At 49.4% G+C, this 27,195-nt stretch overlaps 1 protein-coding gene across 1 annotated transcript in view; it reads right to left on the reverse strand.

Annotated features, from left to right (window-relative positions):
* Window positions 1-26,744, reverse strand: part of Shb (SH2 domain containing adaptor protein B) — a 108,575-nt gene extending 81,831 nt beyond the window's left edge. The window contains exon 1 of the mRNA XM_051187725.1: window positions 25,547-26,744. Coding sequence (XP_051043682.1) covers window positions 25,547-26,242 — 696 coding nt within the window. The 5' untranslated portion in view covers window positions 26,243-26,744. The remainder of the gene's footprint in view (window positions 1-25,546) is intronic.
* Between the last annotated feature and the right edge of the window lie 451 nt (window positions 26,745-27,195).

A 27,195-nucleotide genomic window follows, 5' to 3' on the forward strand; every position in this document is an offset into this window, starting at 1 on the left:
GCAGGCATTGCCATCCTTTACTGGTTTGTGCTGCCTTAGATCTCAAGGAACGAGAAACAGAAAGAAAGGGAATGGATCCCATGATTCCTGGGTGTTACTATCCTCTGACCAATAGAGGTCACAAAGCCACCGCAAGCTTCCCCAGAAATCTTGTTCCCTGATGATGCCAGAGTAGCATTCTGAAGAACCCTTTTAACCACACAACCAGTTAAAGACGGAACAACTGGGTCGCCATGATACAGCTAAGACTTCTGGGAGGGCAGCTCCCTCCCAAGTCCACCATGTGTTTGTCATTCCTGGACCTGCTGTTCTTGACTTCTCAGGGGAGAGGCCACATACAACCCCAGGACAATAAGACCTCCGCAGGGACACTGGGCACTAGCGTGTGAGGGGAAGATTCCTCTGGGCAGTTCCTGATGTGAGCCTGGCTCCCCAAGTCCCTCAGCCACAGCTTTACTTGAGTAGGATCACTGCTTCAAACCAGGTCACATTTCAGGGCTGGAGTCTTCACAGCAGCTTCATTCTCAGTGCAGCTCTAGGCAAAGGACAAGCCTTGTTATACTTCTCAGAAATGCACAAGCCATGCCCACAGGCCTGAGGGGTGGCCAGACCTGGGCTGCAGGGGAAAAGGCCTCCTCAGAAGCTCGGGACTAGCTCTAGGGGAACGGGCAATCAGGCTGAGAGAGGCACAAAGGACACACACTAGATGAAGTTAGGCCACTTATGGTCCTGCCTGAGCCACCAGCTGGAATGTATCTAATCTAGACAAGTCTCAGCTGCCTTATGATAAAAGAGGGGACGGTCCACTGAGAGGAAACCAGACCACGTGTACAAAGTACAAAGTGAGGTCATCAAAGATCAACCGTAACCACTAAAGCCAGGCTCCTCACCTGTGCCGAGAGGAGCCTGGACCTCTCCAGGAGACTTGGACCAATGCACAGGCTGTGCCATGCTAATGCGGGTCAAGAGCCACTATTGGACCTGATGCTGAATGCCAATGGTTGACTCTGCTAGAATGGTCCAAGGCCTTCCTGGAAGGAAGGGTAAGGGTGTGTGTGTGTGTGTGTGTGTGTGTGTGTGTGTGTAGGCCAGAGGTCAACCTCGGGTGCTTGGGTGCTTAACACTCTCTCTTTGGCCTGGAGCTCACTGATTAAGATAGGCAGTGAGCTCTAAGGATCCTCTGGTCTCCAATTACCCAGCACTAAGGTCACAAGTGCATGCCACCATGTCTGGCTTTTCTTTTCAGGGTTTTAGACAGATATAGTGGCAAAGAGCTAAAGAGAAGGTAGGTCAGGCCCACAATTAACCAATGGAGAGGAAACAGGCAGGTAGAAGACATTCTGAAGTTCTTAGGAGGGAAGTCACTCCAGGGGCCTGGTACCTGGAGGGGTGGGGGTGGGATTTGTTTTTGCCTTAGCTCACTTTTCTATAGGTGAAAAAGTAAGCCTCCACCAGGCCTTTGTTCTCTGCAGAAACTGAAACAAGTCTTCTGGCCTGAGGCCCACACAAACCTCTTTCCTAGCAGAGAACCTTTGACTTCTTGCCAGTTGGTTCACTCTAAATGCTATGCCCAGAACCATCCTACATGGTGAGTCCAACAGCCAGGAAACAGCTGGACAGGCATTGTAAAAATTTTTAAGGAATAGCATAGGTCTGGAGCCACAATTTAGGCCTACAGGAGAGGTGGGCGGAGTCAATGTTACTAAGGGGCATGATGTGAGGAACAGGATCCACTAGGCTGCTGGGGGGGGGGGGGAGAGGCAGCGGGGAGGACAGGCCTGCCTCCTTCAGGAATGGGCACAGAAGCAGAGGCCAAAATTCATTAAGTTCAGGAGGGCTGTTCTTTGGTGAAACAGCAAAGAGAAACAAACCACTGTGTTAGGAGGCATTGAAAGCCAGATTAAAAAGCAACTCTGTTAGGCTAAGGCAAGGGAAGCTCCTGGAAAGCTAAATGTCTGGTGCTGTGTTGTGTTTTATGGGAGGGATGTGACATGTGCTGTCCTCAATAAAGACTCATGGCTTGGGCAGGACTAAGCTCACAAAGCACAAACAGAAGCAGAGGTAGCTACAGTGCAAGCCTTTAAATGACAGAAACACAAAGTCTGCTTTCATGAATTCTTTTAAGTAGGCCTTATGCTCTGGTACAAACCACCTTAATCTCTGCCTATTTCTTTTCTTCTTCAGTCTCCTCCCGAGTTTCTGAATATTAATCCCATAGTGACATCATCAGCTAGAACTGCAGACTGTTCTAATTATAGAGCATCTAGGAGCAGCAGAGTTGACAAGGAGCTGTGCACACACCTGGCTCTCCAAAGACACTGGAGCATCAGGGCAAAGAGCTCAGGCCCCAGGTAAGAATCAGACACTGGGTCTGACCCTGAGCATGGTTTCTGAGTGAGTTCCTTAAACCCTCCACTAGGAAAACAAGAATGAAGGAACATTCTTAATGCCAAGAATGTTCTAATACACAGCTTAGTATGTATTAGAAAACCCGGCCATGGGGCCAGGGATGTGGCTCAGTGGTAGTGTATGCCTAGCATGTAGAAGCCCTAAGTTCAATTTTTAGCACTGCATAAAGCAGTCCTGGAGATGGGGAACTGTAATCAAGGGGGAAGACCAGGTGTTCAAGATCATTCTTAGCTACATATCAAGTTCCAAGCAGGCTGTGCTACATGAGACCTTGTATTAAAAGGGGAGGAGGGTAGAATCCAGATATTACCCATTTTCGGTTGTCATTTAATTACAAACCTTACCTCCAAAGTGTGCACACGCCCTTTAATTACTGAGGGGCAGCGCTGTGTGAATAACATACTGGGCTGGCAGTCACAGCCTTGCTTGGAGTTTCCCTGACTTTGGGGTGACATGAGCCAATTCACTTCTCCACCCATAAAATAAAATGGGAAGGGGAGGGAGGAAGTCCTCTCTGCCTTCTGAGGCAGCTGGGACAATGGGAAGCTGATGGCCCTGCACAGGGGCCAGTGCATTCTGTCTGCACAGGACAGTCAGCTTCAACCTGCCCATCTGTCAGCATCCCTCAGAGCCCACTTGTAAGGGCTCCAGGAAGGTCAAGACAAGGAAACAGCAGGGTAGCAGCAGGAGCAGGGGCCCAATTCCAGCTCCAGCCAAGCCCTGGCTCTGCTGGACCCAGCCTAGTAGTTGAATTCCTGTTAGCTCTTGCCAAATGCTCACCCCTGAGTTTTTTTTCTTGAATCCCTGCAGGGACAGAGGCCTAAGAAGAAGACACTCACACCCATTATTACCACATGGCTGACCAGCTCTAGAAGCTGTTCATATGCTCCCCTCAGGCAGGTTCCAAATTCAACCATCTTTGCTAACATCCATGACTGTGGCAAGCTGCGCCCTGTGCCTAGCATGCTTTCATTCTTCCTCCAGTCACTTCCCTGGATCAAACTGAAACCTAGGCTCCACTTCTTACAAGGAGTGCCCACCCACTCCAATTCCCTACCTGGACTTCCCTCCCAGAATCCGATGTCCATCTAACACTTCATTTCCCTTGCCACCACCCTACCACCGTCATCTCTCTGCCTGGCCCACACAGCCTGGTCCTGTTCTCTACATCAGCACCAAAGCAGATGAGCTGGCAACTTACTCGGCCAGTGACTTCCTCTCATACTCGAATTCTGAGAACTGAAAACAGAAAATCAGTATCTTTACGTGGGAAAAGTCTGAGGTTTCTGAGCCTGGGCCCAAGCTGGGGCATGGGGTTCTGGAGGAAAAGAAATCAAGGGTCAGTGGTACCAGCCCTCCACCTGCCACAGGAACTACCAACTGTGTCATTCGGTCCTAGATGAGCCAGCACTACCTTCAACCCTCCAGAGTTCGTGGACAGCAAGGAAAACTCAGAAGCATGGGCCTCGAGTCAGGGCCACATCCCTGGGGTTGGAGCCAGCAAGCAGAGTGGTAATCAGGGAAGGCGGGCAAGTCCTGGCTCTGCCTGGAGGCCTACTCCAACCTGCCACTATACATAAATTACAGGGAGGAGGCTGGTGGCCAACTGGCTTCAAGACTGGCCCTGCCTCTCTCCAGCACAAGGAAGCACTTTATGTAGTCCAACGTCTCATTATCTGACATCTCTGTCACACCGGAAAGAGCAAATAATGGGCTAAGAGTGACACACGTTGCACTAAGAAATCCCTCCCTACACAAACCTGTCCTTGAGTCCCCACTTCCTATGTGACAAAGGCTCCATTAATTCCTTACTGCAATATTTGCAGCCCTTCAATCTGACCACAACATAGCTAGCACCTCCTGCCCCCCATCTATATTTAGCCTAATTCATTCATAAAATGTTTGCTGAGTACCTCTGACGTGCTGGGTACTATGCTAAAATAAACAACTGAAGGGCCCCTACATCCCACCCAACTGGAACTCTGAGCAGGTCATGGCCAAGTCCCTAGTTTAACATGTGTCCATCCGTTCCCCCCTCCAAATTCAGGGCTACTCAATGGTTGGCAGCTGTTACCTTCTCTCCCACATGGTACTGAAGAAGAAAGCTGCTCTCCCCAGATGCCTACCTGCCACACTCACCCAAGTCTCTGAGCCATACCAGAAAAGCAGGCAGCCCAAGCCGGCTGGCTACTCAGCCTGTTGAGCCACAGATGCCAACAATGGGGCGTGTCTTGGCTCCTCCACAGAACCCTGGGTTTTTAGGTGTTTTCCTGTGTTGGAGTTACAGGAAGTCTGGGGACTGGCAGAATCACAGAGCACACTGGGTCTGAGGGCACTTGCTGACAAGCCCTAGGTCTACTCTGCTGTCAACTTGTATGAGGTGTGGAACTCTCATTGCCTATTTCCAGAAACTGTGCAGACAAGAGACACAGGAGCAGTGACATGGTGTGACTGTGCACACAGAGAAAGGAAAGGAAATGGAGAATTGCCTGAGTGGCATGTCAGCTGAGTGGCATGTCAGGCTAGGGGTAGAGGCATGCAGGTAAGCACTATAACTCTAGGCAAGACAAGAGGTTTCCAGATGTCCAGTCCAGAAGCAATGAGGCAACAGAAAGCCTTTCTAAGAGGCAAAGGGCAGCTAGATGTCATACTAGGAGGCTGGACTTAAACAGAAGTCATGGAGAACATTAAGCAATGACATTACCTACAGTCACTTTCAGAAGACAGAAGGTCTAACCAGAAAAATCAATGACAGGTCAACAAGATGGCTCAACAGGTAAGGTGCTTGCTTGCTGGGCAAGTCTGATGGCCTGCCTTCAATTCCTGGATGCCATAATGGAAGGAGAGAACCAAGTCCTGAAAACTGTTTTTCTGACTCCCACACGTGTGCCACGGCATACACCAATCTGCATGCATGAGCACACACGTGCACACTTCTGCGTACCAATAGTGAAATTTTTTTTACAAAACCAACAAGGGCTATCAGGTTTTTCTGCTAACACCATTAACAAAGCCATAACAATAAGCTTTACTATATCTGTTTCTTACTCCTTTACAAAGAATCAAGACTATATAACGAGAGATCTTCCCCACGACAACAGCACTGATAGAAGACCAAAACATGGTAGTTTAAAAACAAAAACAAAAAATGTATTTTTGACATGAGAATGTAGGTAACTTAGGTGCAACTCAGAGGAGATCAAAGACCTTCTGCGTGTCTGGACCAGAGGTGGCTTGCAAGGAACTAAGGGGGTGGAGTGGGTGGGGTTCTCCATGCTCTCAGAAGGTCAAATGGGTTTGGATAAAACCTAGCAAGAACAAGTCAATATGGGCTGCGATTACAAAGAGGTAACTAATACTGCAACCTGGGATGAGCAACACTTTGTGTCAGCAGTGTTATTGAAGCCCAGCCACACCCCTTCATTTACATACCGCCTATGCCCCTTTTGCTTGGCTGCGGCAGATCTGAGTAGCTATAACAGAAACCCGATTGCCAAAAAGCCTAAAATTCTTCATCTTTCACTTTGTACGGAAAAGTTTGCTGACTGACCCCACCATGTTGTTATCCTTAGGGCAACAGACTCGTGCTAAAGACCTGTTGGTCCCTCTTATCTGAGCAGGTTCCCCAGAAGCAGCTCCACATTTCTTTGAAGCTCTTGGCCTGGTAAAATTTTTATCCTCTGCAGTTTCAGAGGTTAAGTGCCTAAGGCTTTTCCAAATCCATGCAGTTGAAAAGATGGGTGATAGGCTAAAGAACAAATACACAGGCCTTCCAGGAGCAGGATGTGTGCCTTCCGCATGGGACTGGAAATCACAGTGAGAAACCTGGTTTCCCTATCAAGTTGTGCAACTTTCCTTCTGTGTCTCGTTAACCCAGGACAACAGGCACCTGAGGTTTGGGCCTTGGCCTGATAGTAAAAACCCTCACTCACTCGTAGTCTTCCACTCTCTTACAAAACCAACCACATTCCACAAGAACCTATGGTCTGGAGATGGCTGAAGCCTTTGGGAAAGGAGCTGTGAACAAGCCTAACACCTGTCCATTTCACAAATGCAGGCACAGTGGCCCTAACAGGATGGGAACTGCTCCAAGTCACCTGGCTCTGGAAAGTTCAAAGTTCATCTCGCACAAAGTGGCTATCGTGTTCAAGGTTCTTTGCCAGCTGTAAGGGGTTAACCAAAAGTAAGTATGTGTTCTCAAGGAGCCCAAGCCAGATGTTCAGATAACTCAGCCTGTCAATAAACAAGAGACTCCTGGCAGGCCTCAACCTTGGCCCTTGACCGTCCAAATACTTCCTGTAGAAGAAAAATGGAGAGCAATGCAGGGAACTCTCGCAGCAGAGTACATCATGCCCTGGGAAGCAACTAAAAACCTGGGGCACAAGCTGAAATGTCTTCTGGCCCTGAGACTGGCGGTTCCTCATCTACCAGTGTACACACACCTGTAGCACAGGAAGATGTGGAGGCTCTGAAACATCATTAGGCACCTGTCATGCGCTTCTGCCTGCCTCCTGCTGAGAAGAGAGGAAAACTGTGTACCCTACGTCTCTGGTGCAGCAACATTCCACAGCATCACCATAGATGTCCTGGCAGGACAGACAGACAGGACTTGAGAAACAGAAGAGATCAAAAAGCAGGCTCTTGCTTTGGCAGGTAGCCAAGACAATCTTCACCCCTTCCTGGGTCAGAATAAAGCCAGTCAACCCCTGCACTGTGGCTTCCCTCCTCTCGTGGCCCACTGTGCCTGAGGGAGTTAGTTAAGCAAGAGGGTGTGAACTTCACCTTCCAGGGCCCTGACAGTGCAGTTCCCATACAGTGCTGAGCACAGGCTGAGGCCACAGATAGAGACAGATGTCATTCCGCATCCAGCACCAAGGGCTAGCACCAGCACGGATGAGCAAGCCTGGTGAGCTTATATAACAAAGGGCTTGTCACCACTTCCTGTGATCACCAGCATTCCAACACAGTGAGACACTCTCAGCCCTGGCTTTGAAGTTCAGCTACTCATTCAAATGGCCCCAGCACAAACTTCAGCTGCAAGCGGCCTACACTTCCTCACCTTCTCATTCCCTCCACAGGGCGCTTGGGACAGGACTGGGTTTTGTTAGTCTGTTGATGATCTAGTTTAAGTTGGTTTTTAAATTTGCTTTTGTGATTAAATAATCCACATTTGTTTTTGAGGATGCAAAATAATCCAACTTTCCTGTGACAGCCACTGTGGACATTTTGGTTGATTTGCTTCCAGTCCTTTCTTCTACAACTGTGTATGGGAATGGGGGAGGAAGGGAAATACAAACACATGGTATTGTGTGTGTGTGTGTGTGTGTGTGCGCGCGCGGGGGGGGGGGGTGTTCAAGACAGGATTTCTCTGTGTAACAGCCCTGGCTGTCCTAGAACTCAGACGAGGGCTGGCCTCCAACTCACAGAGATGTACCTGTCTCTGCCTCCCGCATGCTGGCTTGCATCACCACACCTAACAATAATTGGACTTTTTTGTACCTTGCTTAAGCATTCCATCTTGAGGTCTGGCTGTTGGCTGCTCCTTTTTCACCACAGGCAGGCATGTGCCTCACACTGGCCAACTCCTGGGATGGGGAGCTTGGGGAATTCCCAATGTTTTACTTTTTTCCAAAATGCTCTAAGTGACCTGTAACTAAACCATTATAACTTTCTTCATCCTATTCTTAAACAAATTTTTCAGACTCTGACAGTGCCTCTCAACTGAGCTACCATGTTCCCTCCTTGTTTCTAGCCATTCTTTCTGACCTAAAATCAAGCCAACAACTTTTTTATTTGTTTGTTTGTGACAAGGTCTTGTGTATCCCAGAGTGACCTAAAATTCAACACATTTGTACACCATCACACTTATTTTATGCCCTGGTAAAGAATGAACCCATGGCTCTATCACACACACACACACACACACACACACACACACTACATATATATAGTATATGTGTAAATGCTGTTCATCTGTATGCAGGCACACGGGGGAGGGGGGTGAATTCTTGGTATCGCTCCTCAGTGGCTGTCCACCTTGTTTTTTGAGACAAGATCTCACATTGATAGGAACTTGTCAAGTAAGCTAGGCTGGCTGGCCAGTGAGCCCCAGGGATCTGCCTACCTCTGCCTCCCTAGTGCTGGGATAACAAGCACATACCATTAAAGCACAAAGGTTCTGGGGATCAAACTCTCTATAGTCCTACAGAGGTGTTTTAAAATCAAATGCACAACACATGACAATCTGCAACACACACACAGCCTTCTACAATATTATCCCTAAGTCAAACTCATGATTTTGAGTCCGCCCACAAATGTCAGTCAATGTTTGGACATCTCCAGACAAAGGTTGGTAAATGCCAGAAGTCCTTAAAAAAGGGTGGTCTTTCACACAGAAGCTCGGAGGTGAACTAAGGGTGACAATCTTACTCAACTGGTCTCGACTTGACTTCTAGCCTAAATGTAAGGTTACTTCCATGTCCTATTCGCAGGAGTCTTTCAAATTCAAATACATAGATCTTCAGAGGAAGGCAGCTCTCAACCAGCGATTCTGATTCCTGCTTGCTTCAATTTCTTAAAGGTATAGGGAGCACACAAGAATGAATGAACCTGGAATCCTGTTTCAGTATACTTCTACCACACAAGTGTAAATAACCCTAAAAAGGACAGACCACATACCACCGAAATTTACTTTCATGGTACAAAAGGCTGGAGTACGGATGGAACCACAAGCTGCTAACCTTTAGGGAATCTGAGGCTCCAAAGTACTCGCTACCCACTGTACCTGCAGGCAAAGCCAGAACCATCAAAGAAGAAGTGCTATCAGAAAGAAAGGAGTTCAGGTATCTGAGAGAGGGTCCAGGATGTGCCAAAACACAAAACACCAACCGTACTAAGGAGATGGGGGAGGAGATGCAAAGAATGGTACTAAAAAAACGAAGACTACATCTATGGACTACAAACTGACTACCAAACTACTTCATCAGCAGCCACTGTGAGCTGTCACTATCAGCAGTTTCTGCTGCTACCAGAGGCATCACTGCTAAAACCTTTGGAGATGCCTCCAAACAAAAGGCCTGCCTGGATAGTTTCCTGTTTCAGAATCAGGCCCACAGCCACCTTATCCCAGAGGGACAGAGTTAAGCCTGGCAAGGGCAAATAGGCAAACCCAGCCACACACCCGAGCTCAGCGTTTTCACTTGGACACCTTCAGCCCAAGTTCTGGCAATGTAGTCCAGGCTGTCACAGCATTCTCAGCTGTCCTGCAGGTGACTGGCAAGTGATGACACTGACTCCCACCATCCAGTCACTTCACAATCACACCACAGATGGGTTTCAGATGGATCTAGGCCCTGCTAGATCCTGCTAGCAGGAAGACGCCTGCTAAGAAGCAGTGTAATTCCTCGATCTTTGAAGTCTTCCTTCTGGCCCCCTTGCTGGACTGAGTGGTCAGCGATAGAACTGCAAAGGGACAGAGAACTAGCGGGGGACTCTCAGGGTCCTGAGAGCAGCAAGCACCTCTAGAGGCTGCTGCTTTCCTCTGGTGACCTGAGGGGCTCTGAGCACCTGCTCCTCAAAGACTGTGTCCCCTGGGAAGACAGTATCCACAGGTCACAGGTCAGCATGAGCTTAGAATCCCATGCTCCCTGTTCCCTTTGCATTCTCTTCAGAGGCCATCAAGGAGCACAGTGGCTTCACTATGGCTCCTTTCCAGCAGTCACCATTGGTCCTGACAGGAGAATGCTTCCAATTCCATGTGATTGATGTCAGATGGGACAGGAGAGCCTCCAAACAGAGCCTCAATGGCCGCTCCATCCACACTGAAACACACATGGTTATTTGCACCAGCTCCTGAGCCCCATGGAGATGAACCAGTCAGCTGTTCTGCCCTTTCTTGTTTTATGTCCCAGCAGTATCAAGCTGGGATATATCTCTACCCCCACCTAGACTTGGGGACCTTGACACAATGTGGACAGCTGTTTTGGAAGATGAAGTAACTTAACAGATTTCCACAAAGGGCATCTGGGCTATTGACAACAGTGATCCAGAAAAACCTACACCTTGACAAGTGCTTAATCAGTTTCCCTCCATTGACCAGTGTTTTCTAAGATCTGCCTGAAAGAGCCAGGCACATGTTTCATGGCTTAAGGAGCAAACTTGGGTCAGACCCTTGCTGACAGATCTGATGTTTGCTTAACTGAGGTCCCCACCGCAGGGCTCTACTGAGCCTCCCTCTCTAGTCCATCTCCTTGGGCTGCAGATACACAAGTTTTCCTAGAGCACAGATCTGACCAGGTTGCTTCCTCACTCCAGAGTCTTACATCACCCACCATGGAAAGACTGGCAGGCTCTGGGTGGCCTCACAGTACTGACATGATCTGTCCCCTGAGCAGCACAGAGGTTAGGGGTAGACACAGCCTCAGCTCCAGCTCTGCCCATCGCTACCTGCATCACCTACCTGTGTGCCTCAGTTTCCTTCAAAAAAAAAAAAAAAAAAAATGAGGCTCTTAAGATGTGCCTTAAGAAGGAAGTGTTTCCTTCTGTTCTCCATTTTCAGGGAAGGAAGAGGACAGGGTCCTTTCTTAGAACAACCAGAGACCTAAAAGCAAAGCCCTGCTTGGCTTTACTGTGGTTTTAAGAAGACCGAAGTCTAAATAAGCTGGGCTAAGGACCAGAACAAGCGCTGTAATACAGAAGTCATAAGGCTCTTCCCACAGGCCAGACCCTGTGCTCTGCCACAGAAAGCAATGGCTTTATTTAACCCTACAGTGACAGCACACTTCTCCTAAACATCATCCCATTTTGCCACCTCTAAAGTGGGGATCCTCATGGTATCCCCCCCCCACACACACACACAACAACCAACCACAAGCTCAAATGTGACAAGACTAACATTCAGTGAGTGGTCAGGAAACACCACTCTCATTAACCCCATGGAACACATGAGACATTCCAGGCCTGGAAAAGCTAATTACAGATTCCAAGTTACATAGCTTCCAAGCCCAGGCATAGCATGAGAGATCAGGCCTTCTGTTCCCAAAGCCAATGCTGGTTTTATGTCACAATCAATGAACCACCATCAGGGCTGTGCAGTGTTTGGGTCAACAGTTTTGAGTTCTGGTGTTATGGCCTTGCTGGCTAGCCAGGAGGGCAAGGACAGAGAATGTCTAGCCCCTAACAACCAAGTCACTCAGCCAGACGATCTCTTCCTCACGTGCTGCCTGCTAAGTGCTCAAGTCTCTTGTCTGCTCCTCTGGAACCCGTCCTGTTGTTCCCCTCTATGGCCGAGTCCTCCCCACTTCACCCATGACTAAGACCCTGCTCCTCATCCAATCACAGCTTTTTCAGAGAATGTCTTGGTACTTGTCTTGGCCCGCCTACTCAGAACTTGCTTTGACCAATCGCTTCTATTTATAGCAAGCTCCTAAGTTTGGGCTTCCTCAAAGCCTTCCACTGTAATACTAAAGGATCCCTTTGTCCTTAGCACTTGGTGCCCTGGCTGGGAACCTGGCCCTGTAGGACAGTGTTATAGCTTGCTCTGAGGCAACACCACCACACATCCACAGGTTGTCATGGCTTTGCTTGACCCTCACAAGAGTTTTATCAAGCTGTACTATGTGCCATGGAGGAAAAGGAATTCAGCCAGCAGAGACAATCATACACCAGGGAAAACTCTCAAGAGTGGGGAAAGAGAGGATAGCTCAGTGTTAAGTACACTCACTGTTCTTGCACAGGACTGAGGTCAGTTCTCAGCACACGCCATGAATCTGTAACTCCAATTCCAGGAGATCCCACACCCTCTTCTGGCCTCCAAAGGTACCAGGCATGCACATGCTACACATACATTCATGCAGGCAAAACACCAGTGAGCATAAAACAAAAATAAATTACAGAAAAAAAAAAAAAAACATTCGCTCTAAGCTGAGCAGAAGGCTGGTCTGGGTGGTAAGGGACAAATGCATTCACTTCCCAATCAAGTTTTCAGGCATGGATGGGGTCATGGTCAGACTAAGAGACCTCCAAGCACTCCCAGGGCCCCCGTAGTCTAGGAGAGCAGGTCATACAATCAACCACTATGGGATAATTAAAAACTACTAACATCCAGGCTTAGAAACCAGGCATGTTACACACCTATAATCCTAGCTCTTGGAAAGCAGAAGCAGGAAGCTTCTTGTAAGTTGAAAGCCAACCCAATCTACACAGTATATTCCAGGCTGACTATGGCATCATAGCAAGACCTATTTTAAAAGGAGGGAAAGAAGGAAGAAAAGGAACAACAAAACACAACCTACAACATATATGCGTGCACACGTGCATAATACTCACACGTAAACAAATATGGGCACATGCTCATACCCATGTGTGCATACCCACAAACACACGTTCACACATGTGAACATACATATACACACAAAATTAAGAGGAATCATGGCTTACTTAGTCTTCTAAGGTGTGAGCTAAGCAAATCAAACTTTAAAAATCTGTGTTTCTGCTGGTCCTAACAGCTACCAGGCTGGCCTGATGTCGAATGGCACAAGGTTACACATAGTGAGTGCACATAGCTAGACAGGTATTTTGTGGCCTCTTCAAACTACAGAAACTGTCAAGCGTTCAAATATCTGTCCTTTCCTGGGTTTATCCACCCACCTCCAAACACATCTGGTCTTAATCTGGCACTCCAGTATGAATTCATTAATGTCACAGTCCCCATAGCAGACAAGGCAGGATGTACTAGGACCTAGCTGAATTCAGGAGTAAGGCAGGCCTCTGAGTGAGGATGCAAACACCCAGGCTGAAGGGGACAGAAAAAAATGAAGGAAACAGAAGGAATTTATGAATACTATCTGTGTTTGATTTTGTTAAAGTGTTAAAAGGTATAAATGACCTGTAGCTCCTACACCTTCTAAGGTCTCACCCATCCTTCATGTCCAAATGACCCTACCCAGAACTACTTTACAACTGCGGGAACCCGTCTTGTACGCAAATGCCTCTTTGCAGCTCTGAAAGTCATCTGACTGCATCACTACACTGCATCAAACTGTCTTGCCTTTCTGGCATCCCCTCCCAGGCTCTGACAACACTCGGATGTCATCAGTGTGACTACCCTACAAGTCTCAGCCCACGCTGGAACAACCACTGGCATCTAAAAAAGGAGCTATGCAGAAATGAATGCAAAGCCACTGTCCAAAAGTGAAGCAGATTTTCTCAGGTAAGGTCACAGAGGCAGAGCGAACCACTGTGGGTGACAGCAGCTTACTCTTGTAGTTCGAGAAGGGAGGCCAGCAGAGCCAGAGGTTACACACACTCAGCTGCCAGGTCTGACATAAATAAAGAACTAATACATAGTTACTTCCCTTGGTGTCAAGAGCCAAAACTGTAGTAAGGGCAAGGGTATCTGCAGATAAGAGATATTTTATATAAAAGGACTTACCACCATTGTAATCACCTGTGAACTAAATACTGTTGGGACAAGAAAGGCCAAGACACCTTAGTTTTAAAAGGCCCCTGAAGGAAAAGAGGCAGATTTGGAGCGAGCAAGAGAGGGTGCCCAGAATCACACTACCTAGTCAATGAAGAAGAAGAAGAAAGAAAGATAACAGCAAACCACGGGATCAGTACAGGTTAGTGAGTACTGGAGTAAGTAAGGGACCAGACATCATGGGGGGCACTGATTTGACCACAGAAAATAGTGTAAGCAAGCACAACTGTCAGACATGAAATCTAAATTGTAACATTCAGCAAACATTTTACAATTCCAACAGCAAGCTGCCATCCTTATTTCAGAGTTCTTACAAACCAATAGAAAGATCAATCTGGAGTGGAAGTGAACGGGCAGAAGACAGAAATAAAATAAACAATTTTAGAAAGGAAACAGCTAATTCGCATATGTACCAGTAATGCAAGAAACCAAAAACTAAACCACACTGCATCCAAGTCCCAGTATCTAAAAGAGTAAACAGGCCTAGAAGTGAAAATGCCTCCAAGAACACTCTGAAAGCAAGAATCAAACATGTTATTATCACTGTACCCAACAACTCTCCTATTGACCCAGGGAAATCATCACAGACTTCTGATAAATTAATGAAAACTAGTAAGCAAGAGAGACAAACAACACAAACACTGTATCACTGCTGTTGCAGGTTTGAGACAAGGTAGACAACATTCCATGAAACAGACAAGGCAGAAAGAAGTAACTGTTATAGAAGGAAAAATAGACTGATAGATATACTGAAGATGGTGAAACATAAGAACACTAACAGGTTAATAATAGTGGTTCTCTCTGAATTGTACAGTTAAGAGTTGGCTTCTGTGTTGTTTTTCTGTATGTTTCTGTTTCAAATTTTAATCTTGTTATAAAAAGTAAAGTTACCAGCAACACTTAATACACAATATACTTACCAATTCCTGCCTCTTTCAGAGAACTGGCTCTGGGCACAGCTAGCTCTCAACAGCCCATAGAGAAGGGCAGATAGGGACTGTACCATTCCCAGAATACCATGCGCTCCCCAAATCACATGCCAAGGCTCAGAATACACCAGAGATCTGGATTGTGGGGCTGCTTTGGCTTTCTGAGAACGCATGGCCACTGAGATGGTGACGTCCCACCACTGGGAACTTGCTGGCCATTTTTATGTTTAGAATTGTGTTATAAGCTGAGTAGTCCTACTCCACACCTCACTGTTTGCCTCCCTCCTGCACCATGAGCCCCATAGAAGAAAGAACATCCTCAGCTATCAGAAGGGTCAGAAGTGTGTGTGGGGTGGCAGGAGGCACAACAGGAGCAGCCCCAGCCCTGCTGGAGCCTTAACCACACCCTCCCTGGGAGAGAGGCAGACAGCCTCCCAGAGCTCCTCCTCCCATAGAAGCACTGGATCTAGTCCCCTTTCTTGGTACCCTGCAGGGCCTCTCAAGCTCTGACCACAGGCTCCCTCTGTCTGGGTGCCCATCTTAACCCTGTCCCTGTAACCATCCTTCATGTGGTCTCTTTTTCTTCCTGCATCCCCACTTTCTTTTGCGGTCACAAACAGAGGCCATCCCAGTCTCCTGTGTCCTCAGGAACCCCTAACAAAGCAAGTGACCACTCATCTTCCCAGCCAGTCAGCCAAACCGCAACAGACACACTGACTTTTCTCTTGCCATTTGTCTGTCAGGAACCACGGGTCTGAACTCTTCTCGTCACCTGCTGATGGGCACCCAAGTTCCAAAGGCCTGTCTGTTCCCTCCACTCTGCTCTGGGGCAGTCAGAGCAAATCTTGTTAAAGTACTGAAGATGAAGCCCAAGGGCTCTCACTCAGCAGGCCAAGTGCTCTACCACTGAGCTACATGCCAGCCTGGAAGCAATCTTCTTTAAAACCTGCAAGACATCATACAAGGCATCATGCAACAATGCTGCTCAAAACCTTCTGCTGGCTTCCTATCAAACTTGAGTTCAAGTTCTTTGTACAAGAGGCTCAAGATCTCTGCCTGTTCCACACCCCACAGTCTCGACCTGCCCTGCCCAAGGATGCTGACCTCTGCACTGCCCCTTGAGCAACCCTGTCAGCTCCCGCCTCCCCCTCTTGCCTTCTCTTGTGTGCAATTCTTTTGGAGAGCTACCGTTCACACCATTTGGCCCTTCTAAGCTCTACCCTACATACCCCAGGGAGTGAGGTATTCATGTTTGGCGCACAGTTCTATTCCTACACAGAACAGAGCCCAACAAGTAGCACTTGCAAGCAAGAAATAATGAAGAAATAAAAGAATAAATAAATGAGGTCATTCTCATTCCAACTAAAGACTTTGGGTTCAGCCAGCAAATCCTACTCAGAGAATCATCACTCTCCAATACATACATACATACATACATACATACATACACACACACACACACACACCTACCTGTCAAGCTACTTCTTCCTTCTGGGCCTAGGAAAGCCACTTTCTGACCATTAGTTACTTTACTGTAAGTGCCTCACTAGCAGGGGCTGAGTCACTCCCCAGGGTCCTGACTAACCCTTTCTACCCCCCAACCACCCCCACCCCCCCACACACACACAATCTCCTTCCCTTCCAGCATGATGGGAAATCCAGAGCTCCCCTTGGAGAAACAGAAAGGAACTGAATGACCAAGAGGAAAAGTCAGTCCTTCCTGGCTTGGCATTGAGAAAGTTCACACTTCTCAGGAAGTCAGCGCCTCTGAAAGTGAAACATTAATAGAAATATTACTGGAAAATACCAAACAGGAAGCAAAGGAAAATTCCATTGTGGAAGCGAGGCCCTCAGTCCATGTGCCTCAATGGTTGCAGCAAAGGGTTTTGGAATCAAAACATAGGAAGAAACGGAACTCAATCAGGCTGTCACCCTTCCTGTCAACTCAAGCTCTGGCCAAGCTGCCTCCCCACCCTGCCTAGGAGGGCACTGGCCTCAGAAGACAAGGCTGCTGGTCCAGCTGGAACCTGCAGAGAGGCAGGGCAGGTTCTGCTCCAATTCTCCATCTGAAAATGGAGAATGCAGCATCCTCCCCCAAGCAGGTCTGAGAAGCCAATGAGTTACAGGCATAAAAGTGACCATTAGGCTGTGGAATAATTACAAGATCACAGTACCAGTCATTCTTACAGAGTACGGGGAAATTACAGAGTAAAGCAAACCACAAACAAAGCAGGGAAACTCAAGTGTGAGATTATATAATTTGAGGTGATACAGCACAGTGGTTAGAAACAGCCTCTGAACTCAGCTTCAAATCTCATCTCTGCCTTGTATTAACAAATAAATAAAATAAGAGGGAAATGACAGTAGCATGTACATCAAAGGAGGGCAGTGAGAGGAGGGATGCATACAAACACAACAAGAGCAGCTGGCCCCAAACACATGCAACACAACCAGCTGGCGGGGCCGCACCGACTCCCACGCCACACTAAGGACTCTTCCTCTACCCATACACCCCCTCCTCAGAGGAGCCTCCCTGGATTCCCTCTTTTTCTCCACCCCCCCCCCACTTCAGTTCTATGGTGCTGCCCAGCCAGCCTGTCTGCAGGACCACGCTCAGTTCACCCAGAAACTGTTTACCTATCACTTACGTCCTGCAGACAGATCTGTGCTCCAACCTTTGCTTCCCGTGTCCCCAATCTTTTAAAAGTTCCTTATGTGCAAGCACTGGTCAGTTCATGTACCATCCTCATATCCCCTAGCTCTAGACACTGACCTGCATAGAGCAATTCCTCAGACAATACAGGCCCAACAGAACTTAAGAAATCAGACCACTGCATCCTGTTTCTATCGATGCACCCCTAACCAATGGGGTGCCATCAACCAGCCAGCAGCCCCAGCTTTCAGCTGTAAGTCCATTTCAGGTTCATTTGGGAGGGGGGTGTTTGTCTGTGTGTATATGTGCATGTGTGTGTGAGTGTTATGTGTACGTGTGTCTATGTACATGTTTATGTACTCATATGTTTGTGTGAATATGTGTATATGTGTGTGTATTGTGCATGTGTGTCTGTGTGTATATGTACGTGTGTATTATGTATGTATATATCCATGTGGAGGTCACAGAAAAACCTCAAACGGTTGGTCCTCTCCTTTCACCATGTGGGTTCCAGGGATCAAATTTAGGTTGCTGAGCCATCTCTTGGGCCAGAAGTCCAGGGGTCTTTTTTTGTTTTTTGTATGACCAAAGCTGACCTCTGCTTCTACAATACAAGTTAAACTCACCAGAGGAGGGCTTGGCTGCAAGACCAGAGGAAACCACACCTGCTTCATATTTGCCTTCTAAAGCCAAGGTTATAGAACAGCAATGCTTTGGGATCAGGGAAAGGATGGGATCAAGCCTTGAGGTTAAGTCCTAATCAGTCTTGTTCCCCAGAGTGTCTAATTAGAGAAGACGGTCACCTGACCTCCTTTTAGGAAACTTGAGTTTTTTTCTTGATATGGGTAGCTTTCATCTTAAAACAGACACACACAGCTTAGCCAATCCTTTGGGGGAGGGAGGTCTGGTGTTAGAATGAGAAGACATGACAGTTACAAGACACACATTTTGTGCAGCTGTCCTCTGGGATGCGCCTACTCTGTGTGCAGAATCTCTCTATAAAATAACTTAAGTGCAGCATTAACATCTCCTTTATGGAATTCGGCAGTGGAGAGATAGGGGAGAGAGAATCCAGCTGTGGGTAAAAGTAAGGAAAGGAGGTAAGGAGGGGTCGGTCACTCAGTGGAAGGGGGGAGAAACACAACCATCACTGAACAGCAGGCCTTTCCCATGACCATTTACACTGGGAAAGAGGGCCAAATTAGTGGACAGCGCGCAGGCAGTGGACTCAGAATGCACAGGTGTGCACCTTGCCCTCATACTTGGGAGCTGTGACACCAGGTTCATCACTAACTTCTCTATACCTCATCGTCAGTATCAGTAAGATGAGCCAACAGCACCTACAGCAGATGAACGGCTTGCCTACATCCCTGCCCCTTGCCACAAGACACTTGTGCCTCTTTCTAAATCACGGCCCTTACATCATGACTTGCTTTGGTCAACTACATTCAGCAGAAGGGACACTGTTCCAGATTCCAACCTCAAGAAACCCCATTGGCTTCTGCTCTTTCTTGGAACCCTACCTTGTCATATGAGCAAATGCTGAAGGAGGATCGGTGAGCCCCATTAAGACCAGGAATGGCACTCAGTGTGTGATGCCGAAGTAGAAAACTATAATGGGCCAGCTGCCTGGCTTTGAAAATAAAGTCTCATCAGAACACTACCAATATATCCTCTAAGACTGCCAACCAGATGCAATGGAGACCACCTAGCTCTCAAACCTGAAAGCATTTACTACCTGGCTCTGGCCCTTAAAAAGGGTGTGTGTATGTGTGGCGGAGGCTGAATGACCTGTGATGAAACAGTGGCTATTATAGTACTTGTACCCAGCATCTAGAATGACTGAGGACTTTGTGACCACGGAAGGGGTTAGAGTGAACCCTTCTGGGGGATTAACACTGAAAACAGCGTTGATGGCCATTATTTTTCCCAGTCTACTTTCAAGGGTTGGGACATGAAGGGGGAACTTGTCCTCAGCCAAATGACAGCAATGGTCCTAATGTTTTCCAAAAAGGACTTCTCAAGGACTAGAGAAGATATATGGCTGTCAATCAAATAGGAAGGGCTGACATTGACCCTGGCTTCCATTGAACCTGACTAGTAATTTTATGTGAAAAGATCAAATGACAGGTCAACTGCCCTGCAGCCAGGCCCACAAGACCAGTTCTGCCAACTGTGGGGCCCCCTGCACCTGCATATCAGTCCACCACCCTCTGCATGGTCGACTTCCCTGCTCAGGAATTCCCATTCATTCCTCAAGAGTCAGATTAGCTAACAACTTCTGGCTCAGCTGGCCCTCCTTCACCTGCCAGCATTCAGGCTTGTCCAGCCCTTTGTACACACTTCAGCCTTTCCTTAGCTTCTGATACTGTCTTGGGCTTGAGAACTTAGTGTGCTTGTTCGTTTTTTGATATCCAGGGGACCTTGTCTCCAGAACTTTGCTTGAATATCACTAATCAAGGATGCTTATGTCAATTTGGGGTCTGAGGGATTTCAAGGCACTATGGGTTGAATCCGGTGCCTGATGGTTGTGAAAAACCTTCCTCTCGAGGTTGAAACATTCCATCCTTCAGGAAGTTCCTTGAGCAGGAAGGTAAACAATTCTAAATAGCTTCCTGAAGTCCCTGAAACTGACCAGATTCACTAGTCCCCTCCCTGACAGAGTAACAAGAAAAGCTGAGAGGCAAAGACTCAGAAGAGAAAAGCTGCAAAGACTTGTGTTGTGCCACACATACACACAACACCTCAGCCTTCTCTTAGCTGTACTTTTTTTTTTTCACTTTGTATATTCTATGTTTTGCCTGCATGCTATCTGTGCATCATGTATGTGCCTGGTGCCCACTGGGACCAAGAGAGGGCACTGGAACCCCTCAAACTGGAGTTACAGATGGTTGTGAGACTGAATCCAAGTCCTCTGGAGAGCAAGCAGCAAGTAGCTAAGCCACTGGGCCATCTCTCCACACCCAGTCTTTTTACTTTGAGACAAAATCTAAGTTGCCCAGGCTGGCCTTTAACACACTCTGTAGCCACCCAGACAGATTTTGAATTTATAATCCTTCCAGAGTAGCTGGGAATGCAGACCTGGCCTTCCCTCTCCCCATTTGAGTGCCAGGTAGTTATGACTAAGGCCACAGGCAGCTGCAGAGCCCAGGACACACAGCCTGCTGTACCCTGATGTACCAACTTAGCTACACTTGCTTCCCTCTGAATTCCCCCTGCCTAGCAAAGAGCTCAGAAACTGCTAGGTGCTTTACTTTTTTTTTTTTTTTTTTTTTAGTTAAAAAGTATTATTATTTATTCTGTAACTATGGAAAATGTGTATACTCAACTCTGTGGATGTTGACAATATACCAAGTGTTGGTACACATTAGCATGTATTTAAAATCTGGCAAAACTTGTGTCATGATACATCCTGACTTTTCCAGGTGTACTGGAAACACCATTTAATTATAACAAAAGAAACAACACCAGCAGAAAACGTAACTAGATGAGATCAGTTTGGCTGTACCCAAGGATACCCACAAAGTAACTGTCCCCGTGCACCCACAACAGGGTTTCTCTGAGGCCCTGGCTATCCTTGGACTTGCTCTGTAGACTGACCTTGAACTCACAGAGATGCTCCTGCCTATGCCTGGAATCAAAGATGTGCACCACTACCAACCGGCTTTTTTTTTCCCTCTAGCAGCGTAACTAAAGGAATATTAGCTCTATCTACTTCCACCTACTATACTTTTCCTTTCTCTCCCAGGAGCTCAGACTCATGCCACCTCTCACCTGAAATATATTACAACTACCCCCTAATTCTGGGTCATCTCCTTCAGAAGTGTCAGAAGTGCCCAAGGCTCTAAGCCATGTGGGTCGGGACCCCATGGGGTCACATATCAGATATTTACATTAAGATCAGTAGTACAATTATAGCTAAGAAGCTGCAACAGAATAATTTTATGGTTGGGGGTCACCACAATATGAAGACCTGTACTAAAGCAGCATTAGGAAGGTTCCCAACACTGCTAAGCATATATCCCCCCCCCTTGACCCAGACTGAGGCACCCACCCCACCCTCGTCTATTGTTACCTCTTGTTTCCCAAGAAGACACAATGCATATAGGCTCTGGCTTCCAAGGACACATCCTACGTGATGTCTTTCTTACGGCTGTGAGCATGTATGGACACTCAGTCTGACATACAAGGCCCCTACAGCCTGCACTCACCTCATCCTGCACCAATCCTACGGCTGCCTCTACGTTCACCTTAAATGCCTACTTCCCAGATAGAGACCTCCCCAAGTTCTCAAGGCAAAAGCACAGTGGGGGTAAATGAAGAAAATTCACATTCACTTCCTCCAGAAGCTCAGACCAAAGACTAATGGTATCCTTAACCTCTGCCTTCTTCCCCACTCAACTCACACACCCTATCTCCAGCGCAAGATGTTGGTTAACTGTCATGTTAGGGGAGAATCCGGATGAGTCTACAAGGAAAATAGATATGGTGGTGGAGGGCTGGGAATGTGGACTCACTCACCTGGAGAACAGGGGGACGATGCAGGGTACAAAGGAGGAAGGGACAAATGTTGACGAGCAGAAATGGGACCCCAAAGCTGAACCACGGTGTGAGCAGCACCGTGAGATGGCTGGCTCCACTGCATGACTCAGGTCTGGGATTAAAACTGGGTACTGGCACAGGCCAGTTCTCTAAGGACTACAGTAGGAGGCAAGGCTTTCCCAGGCTAAGTACTGGTGGCGACTAAAGACAGGTTCAGGAACATTCAGGGCTGGATCCCAGTTAAGTCTGGCTTTCCCAGTGCTGTGTGCTAGAAATACTGTGACTGCCAGATGGAGGCAAGTACTGGCCACACACTGAGCTGGAGGTGTGCACCTGCAGCCTATATCCAAAGTGGTCCTGGGCTGAGAGTTAGGTGGAGGAGAGCTTCTCAAAGTGAAACCCAGGCCCAGTACAAGCACTCACTCAGACACTTGTCAAAATTCACTCTCAAGGCTCCCCCCAGAACTGTTGAGTCACAAGTTTCAGGGGACAGTAAGAGACAGGATGGGGAGGAGTGCTGTTTAAAATGCTGTCTTCTAGCCATGCCATGGCCACTGTACTCATGATCTCACAGCCTCGATGGTTACCCACACAAGATCAAGCCTGTCAATAATCCTAGCGCGGGTGGGAGAGGGGTTACCAGCAACTGGTAGCTGTTGAGGGTGAGGGTGCTCCCTGATAGTTTGTCCAGGCCCATGCAGGCAGCACTAACTGGACTGATTTTTTTTTTTTTTAAATAGGAGATTTAAAAATGGGCAGCAATTGTTGGGGAGGGGGAATAGAGGACGAGTAGAAAGTTAGGAGTGGATGTGATCAAGATACAATTACATACACATATGGAATTGTCAAAGAATCAATGAAACAAATGTATGGAGGTTTTTGTTTTTCAAAGAAACTGCAGGGGAGAGGCTGAGGATGGATATAGCTCCCTGGGCAGAACTGCTTGTCTAGCCTGTACCAAGTACTGGGTTCAATATCCAGTACTGTATAAAACTAGATGGTCCATACCTGTAGTTCCCACACTTGGGAGGTAGGAGTAGGAGGGCCAGAAACTCAAGCTTGGGCAGCAGTGTATGCACCTTTAATCCCAGCACTCAGGAGGCAGAGGGAGGAGGACCTCTTGAGTTCAAGGCCAGCCTGGTCTACAGAGTGAGGTCCAGGACAGCCAAGACTACACAGAAAAACCCTGTCTCAAAAATCCCCCCCAAAAAAGGAAAAAAGAAAATCAAGTCCATCCTTGGCTGTCTATTTAGTTTTAGGTCGCATTCTTTAAGCCTTGTCTCAGAAAATAAGTAAAATTGCAGGACTAGGTTCCAGTAGTGTTTTAGCCTACCTTCCAGGGACACTCAGTATCGCTGTGCTAGCTAGTCTGCTGTCTCGAAACAGTCCCTTGCTGCCCCCTTTCCTCCTAATAGAAGGAACATCTGGTAACTTCCTCCCTTGTCTCCCAAGAGAGACAACTCTTAAAGATCAAAGCTTCAGAGTAAGAAAGGAAAACCAGCCCAGAGAGTTTCTTAAAAACTGTATCCCCTACCACCAACAACTCAGTTTACAAGTCCTGAGCAGGCAGGCCCAGCAGGCCCTCTATGGTCATGTCCAACTCTAACCTCTCTGTCCTGGCCACAAGACTTTACCTGCAGTTCTGTAAAGCATAAGGCACTTCACCAGCCACACACAATCACTCCTGGCCCCACTCAACAATGGTCTTTCCTCAGAGGTGCCATCCATCCTGGGAGCCCCCGTTTAACACCAGCCCCCCCCCATCCCAGGATGGCCTCTGTCACAGCACTCAATACACACATGCACAGCACAGGGGTCCCCTTCCAGCACCTGGTAGGGGAGAGCTAAGACCCTTGGGAAATGCCTGGTGACAATGAAGCCAAGTCTTAGACACAACAGACATTACAGCTACAAACTATGATTACTAAGCATTTCAAAGTGTTAACTCTAATGGGGGGGTGTTTACTTGAAAGCCACAAAAAAGTAAAATAAAAAGAATAAATAAAAGATTTCAGTGAGCAGGAGGAACCACTAGCGGTAGGACAAAGAAAGCCTGCCCCCTGGGGGGTGGTCTTGGGCAACAATGGTGACAGGGGAGTTCAGTGCAGTGCCCTGCAAATCTCTCCGGAAAGCTTTCTGCTAACTTCCAAATGCAAAAGCTCCAGGTCCTCCCAGCGGGCACACCAAACTAAGCTTGACCACAGACCAAGCTGCAGGAAGGAGCCTCTTGTCTTTTCTAAAACATCAACAAGCCTCATCAGCATGCAGTTCTCATCAAGGACATCTCTCTTGCTCACTTGGTGGGTGTGCAGTCATAAGGCCTTCCAGCTCACTGTCATTTGAGTGTGGCATATTGGGTGCCTGGGGAGCCCAGAACCTTCCAAGGGGTGCCCATACCGTTCCAGCGAGCACTAGGCTCCTTCAGACTGCACGCACCATCATCCATCCTGGACAGACAAAGCAGAAGAGTGGATGACCCCAGGGAGAAAACCAGGCTGGAAAATTAAAGATCATCCCCTTACTCATCTCACCCTTAAAATAAAAAGTAGCCTTGCCAAGCACCAGCTGACAGGTAGAAAATGTCTCCAAACAGAGATCCAGGCTCTATCAGTCTGGGCAAAAGTTTGAGCTTGCAAGAATGTGGGGGAGAACCCAGAGCAGGGGCCTGACAGCCAGGCAACCGTGCCCTAAGCATCGAGATCTCTCACTGGGCCTCAGATTTAATCAAAACACTGCCTCCACTAGAAGCAGACAGAACAAGTATTTTATGGTGGAAGGGAGGGCAACTCCGGAGTGTTAAGAGAGAGAGTAGAGGGGGCCTGGCTGCAATTAACTCTCTTGCTACAAAGCAGGGGACGACTAGATGGCCTGATTGGCAGGGGGTTGCCACAAAGGCCTCTCATCCCCCTAGGGATGGATTCAGGAAAGAGGATGGGGTGGGCAGAGATGGGTCTCCTTTTAGCAAACCGCCTCTGGAGCTTGGGAAAGGAGGTAGGAAGTGCCAGATTGGTGAGTTCTCGCTGGGGGACGGACATTTAGACCGGAAAGGCCTGCGTGGGGGTTCCCAATACCGCTCCAGTACAACAGGCCCCTTGGATTCGGAAACTGGCACGCAGAGTGAGAGGTTTAGAGGCATTTATAATATATACACATTCAGAGACAAGCTAGTTAAGTAAAACTATGACCCGGAAAGTCCATTCCCCGCTCTGGACCTCAGTTGCCATTTACATCTGGGAGGGGGACCACCACACAACCCAGGGGTAAACAAGAGCAAATACTCTTTCAGGCTAGCCCAAGTTGACTTTACTGAGGGAGCCGGAAGGGCTGGCTGACTCTGTCTTCTGGGTAAAGTTAGGCAGGGTGCTCTCGCTCAGGCTGTGGGCTCGGTAAGGAGACGTTTGGGAAGCAGATGCCAAAGAGTCGTACCAGAATGCGCACCGCAGCCGAGACTCCAGAGTGCCAGAGCAAAGTTGACTGGTAGGGATGGTTAACGTGCCTCGGTTTCCCAAGCGCACCAGTAGCTTTGGATCTTACCTTGTCTTTCTGGCCGGCTCCGGTCTCCTCGGCGGCGCACTTGTTGAGCAGCTTTTTGCCCCCGCAGGTCGTAGGGCTCCAGGTGCGGCCGCCCGAGCACACGCCTCCCGGGGGATCCCCCGCAGCACCCGCACTCTCCACTTTGATGAGCCGGTGCTTAGGGGAGATGTAGCGCACCTCGGCTGGCGTGGCGGGCCTCCGCTCGCTGCTGCTGCGGTAGAGGTGCGGGGAGCCGGAGGATGAGGACGAGGACGCGGCGGCCCCGGGCCCCGCCGCCGCGCAGCAGCAACCCGCAGCACCCGCCGCCGCCGAGAAGGCGCGCTGGCTCCCGCCGGGCTCCCCGCCGCCGCCGCCGCAGTAGTCCAGGCGGCACATGGCGCGCAGTTTGCGCAGCGACGAGCCCGGCCCGTTGTACGGGTCCTCGAAGTCGCGCTCCTTCTGCGCGCGGTAGGCGCGGATGAGGTCACTGGTGCTGCCACTGTCGTCGGGCAGCGAGCCCGACGAGGCCGAGAAGCAGGCGGCGGCCGACCCACAGGACGCCGAGGAAGCCGAGCAGGCCTGCGGCACGGCCTGCGGGGGCTGCTCGCGCCGCTCGCCCCGGCGCCGCTGCTCGCGGTAGTCGGGCCTCGGCGGCTGTGGCGGACTCTTGGTCTTGCTGTTGCCCAAGCTGAAGTACTTGTTCAGCCACTTGGCCATGGCGAGAGGCCGCCTAGGGCCGCGGCGCGCGAGCCCCGTCCGCCGCCGAGGCCATTCGGGGGGCAGCGCTGCCGCCCGGTCCCGCAACGCCCCGGCCCCGGTGGGGGGCGTGCGGGGTACCGGTCGCCAAGTTCAAGTTCTCGCAGCCGCCGCCTCCTGCTGGCCGCCACCAGGCTCCGGCTGCTGCCGCACAGCCCTCCGCCCGCGCTGCGCGCCGCCCGAGCTTCGGATCTCGCGCCCGTTACGGGCGCGTCTCATAGGGGCCCCGGCCTCAAAGAGCGGAAGGCCGGGCGCCCCCCGCCGCTCACACCCGCACCGAGCGCGCCCCTCTGCGAAGCGCGCCCCTGCCCCGTGCGAGCCGCGGTCGGCTGCGGGCTTCTCCAGTACGCTGGGGCAAGCCCGGCCCCGCCGCGGGTCGGAGAGTAAGCGAGCGACGGAGGGAGGCGGCCCGCGCCCGGCGGAGCCCGCGCGCCCCTGCCCGTCCCGGCGGCGCCTGCCGCTACCGCTGCCTCTGCCTCTGCCGCCGCCTCCCGAGCCGCCGCGTGTGTGACACTCGGCCGCCAGAGCCCGCCCTGCGCCGCGGCCCTGCCCTGCAGGCCCCGCCCCTTCCACCAAGTCCCCGCCTCCCGCGTGCGGCCGGGAACCTCCCCCCTGCAACACAAGCCACCTCCCGCGGCTGCCTGGGCGCCGACCCCCGGGTGGTGCCGGAGGGCTCTCTCGTCCAGCCGCTGGGCCAGCTCTGCCTCCCTCCCACTGACACTGCGGCGCTCGGAGGCCAAAGCTGGGTGCACAGTTCCCGGGAGCCTGTGCACGCCTGGGATAGATGACCACCGTCGGGGTAGTTGGATGGGTAGACTAAAAAATCACGACCTCTCTAGTTAACCAAGAGAACTGTGAGAAGGAGATGCCCTCAATGAGAGAGTGTGGGTCCCTTTTCTCTTTAAAAGGACAGA

The sequence above is a fragment of the Phodopus roborovskii genome, unplaced genomic scaffold, assembly GCF_943737965.1.
Source record: "Phodopus roborovskii unplaced genomic scaffold, PHOROB, whole genome shotgun sequence".
Taxonomy (NCBI): domain Eukaryota; kingdom Metazoa; phylum Chordata; class Mammalia; order Rodentia; family Cricetidae; genus Phodopus; species Phodopus roborovskii.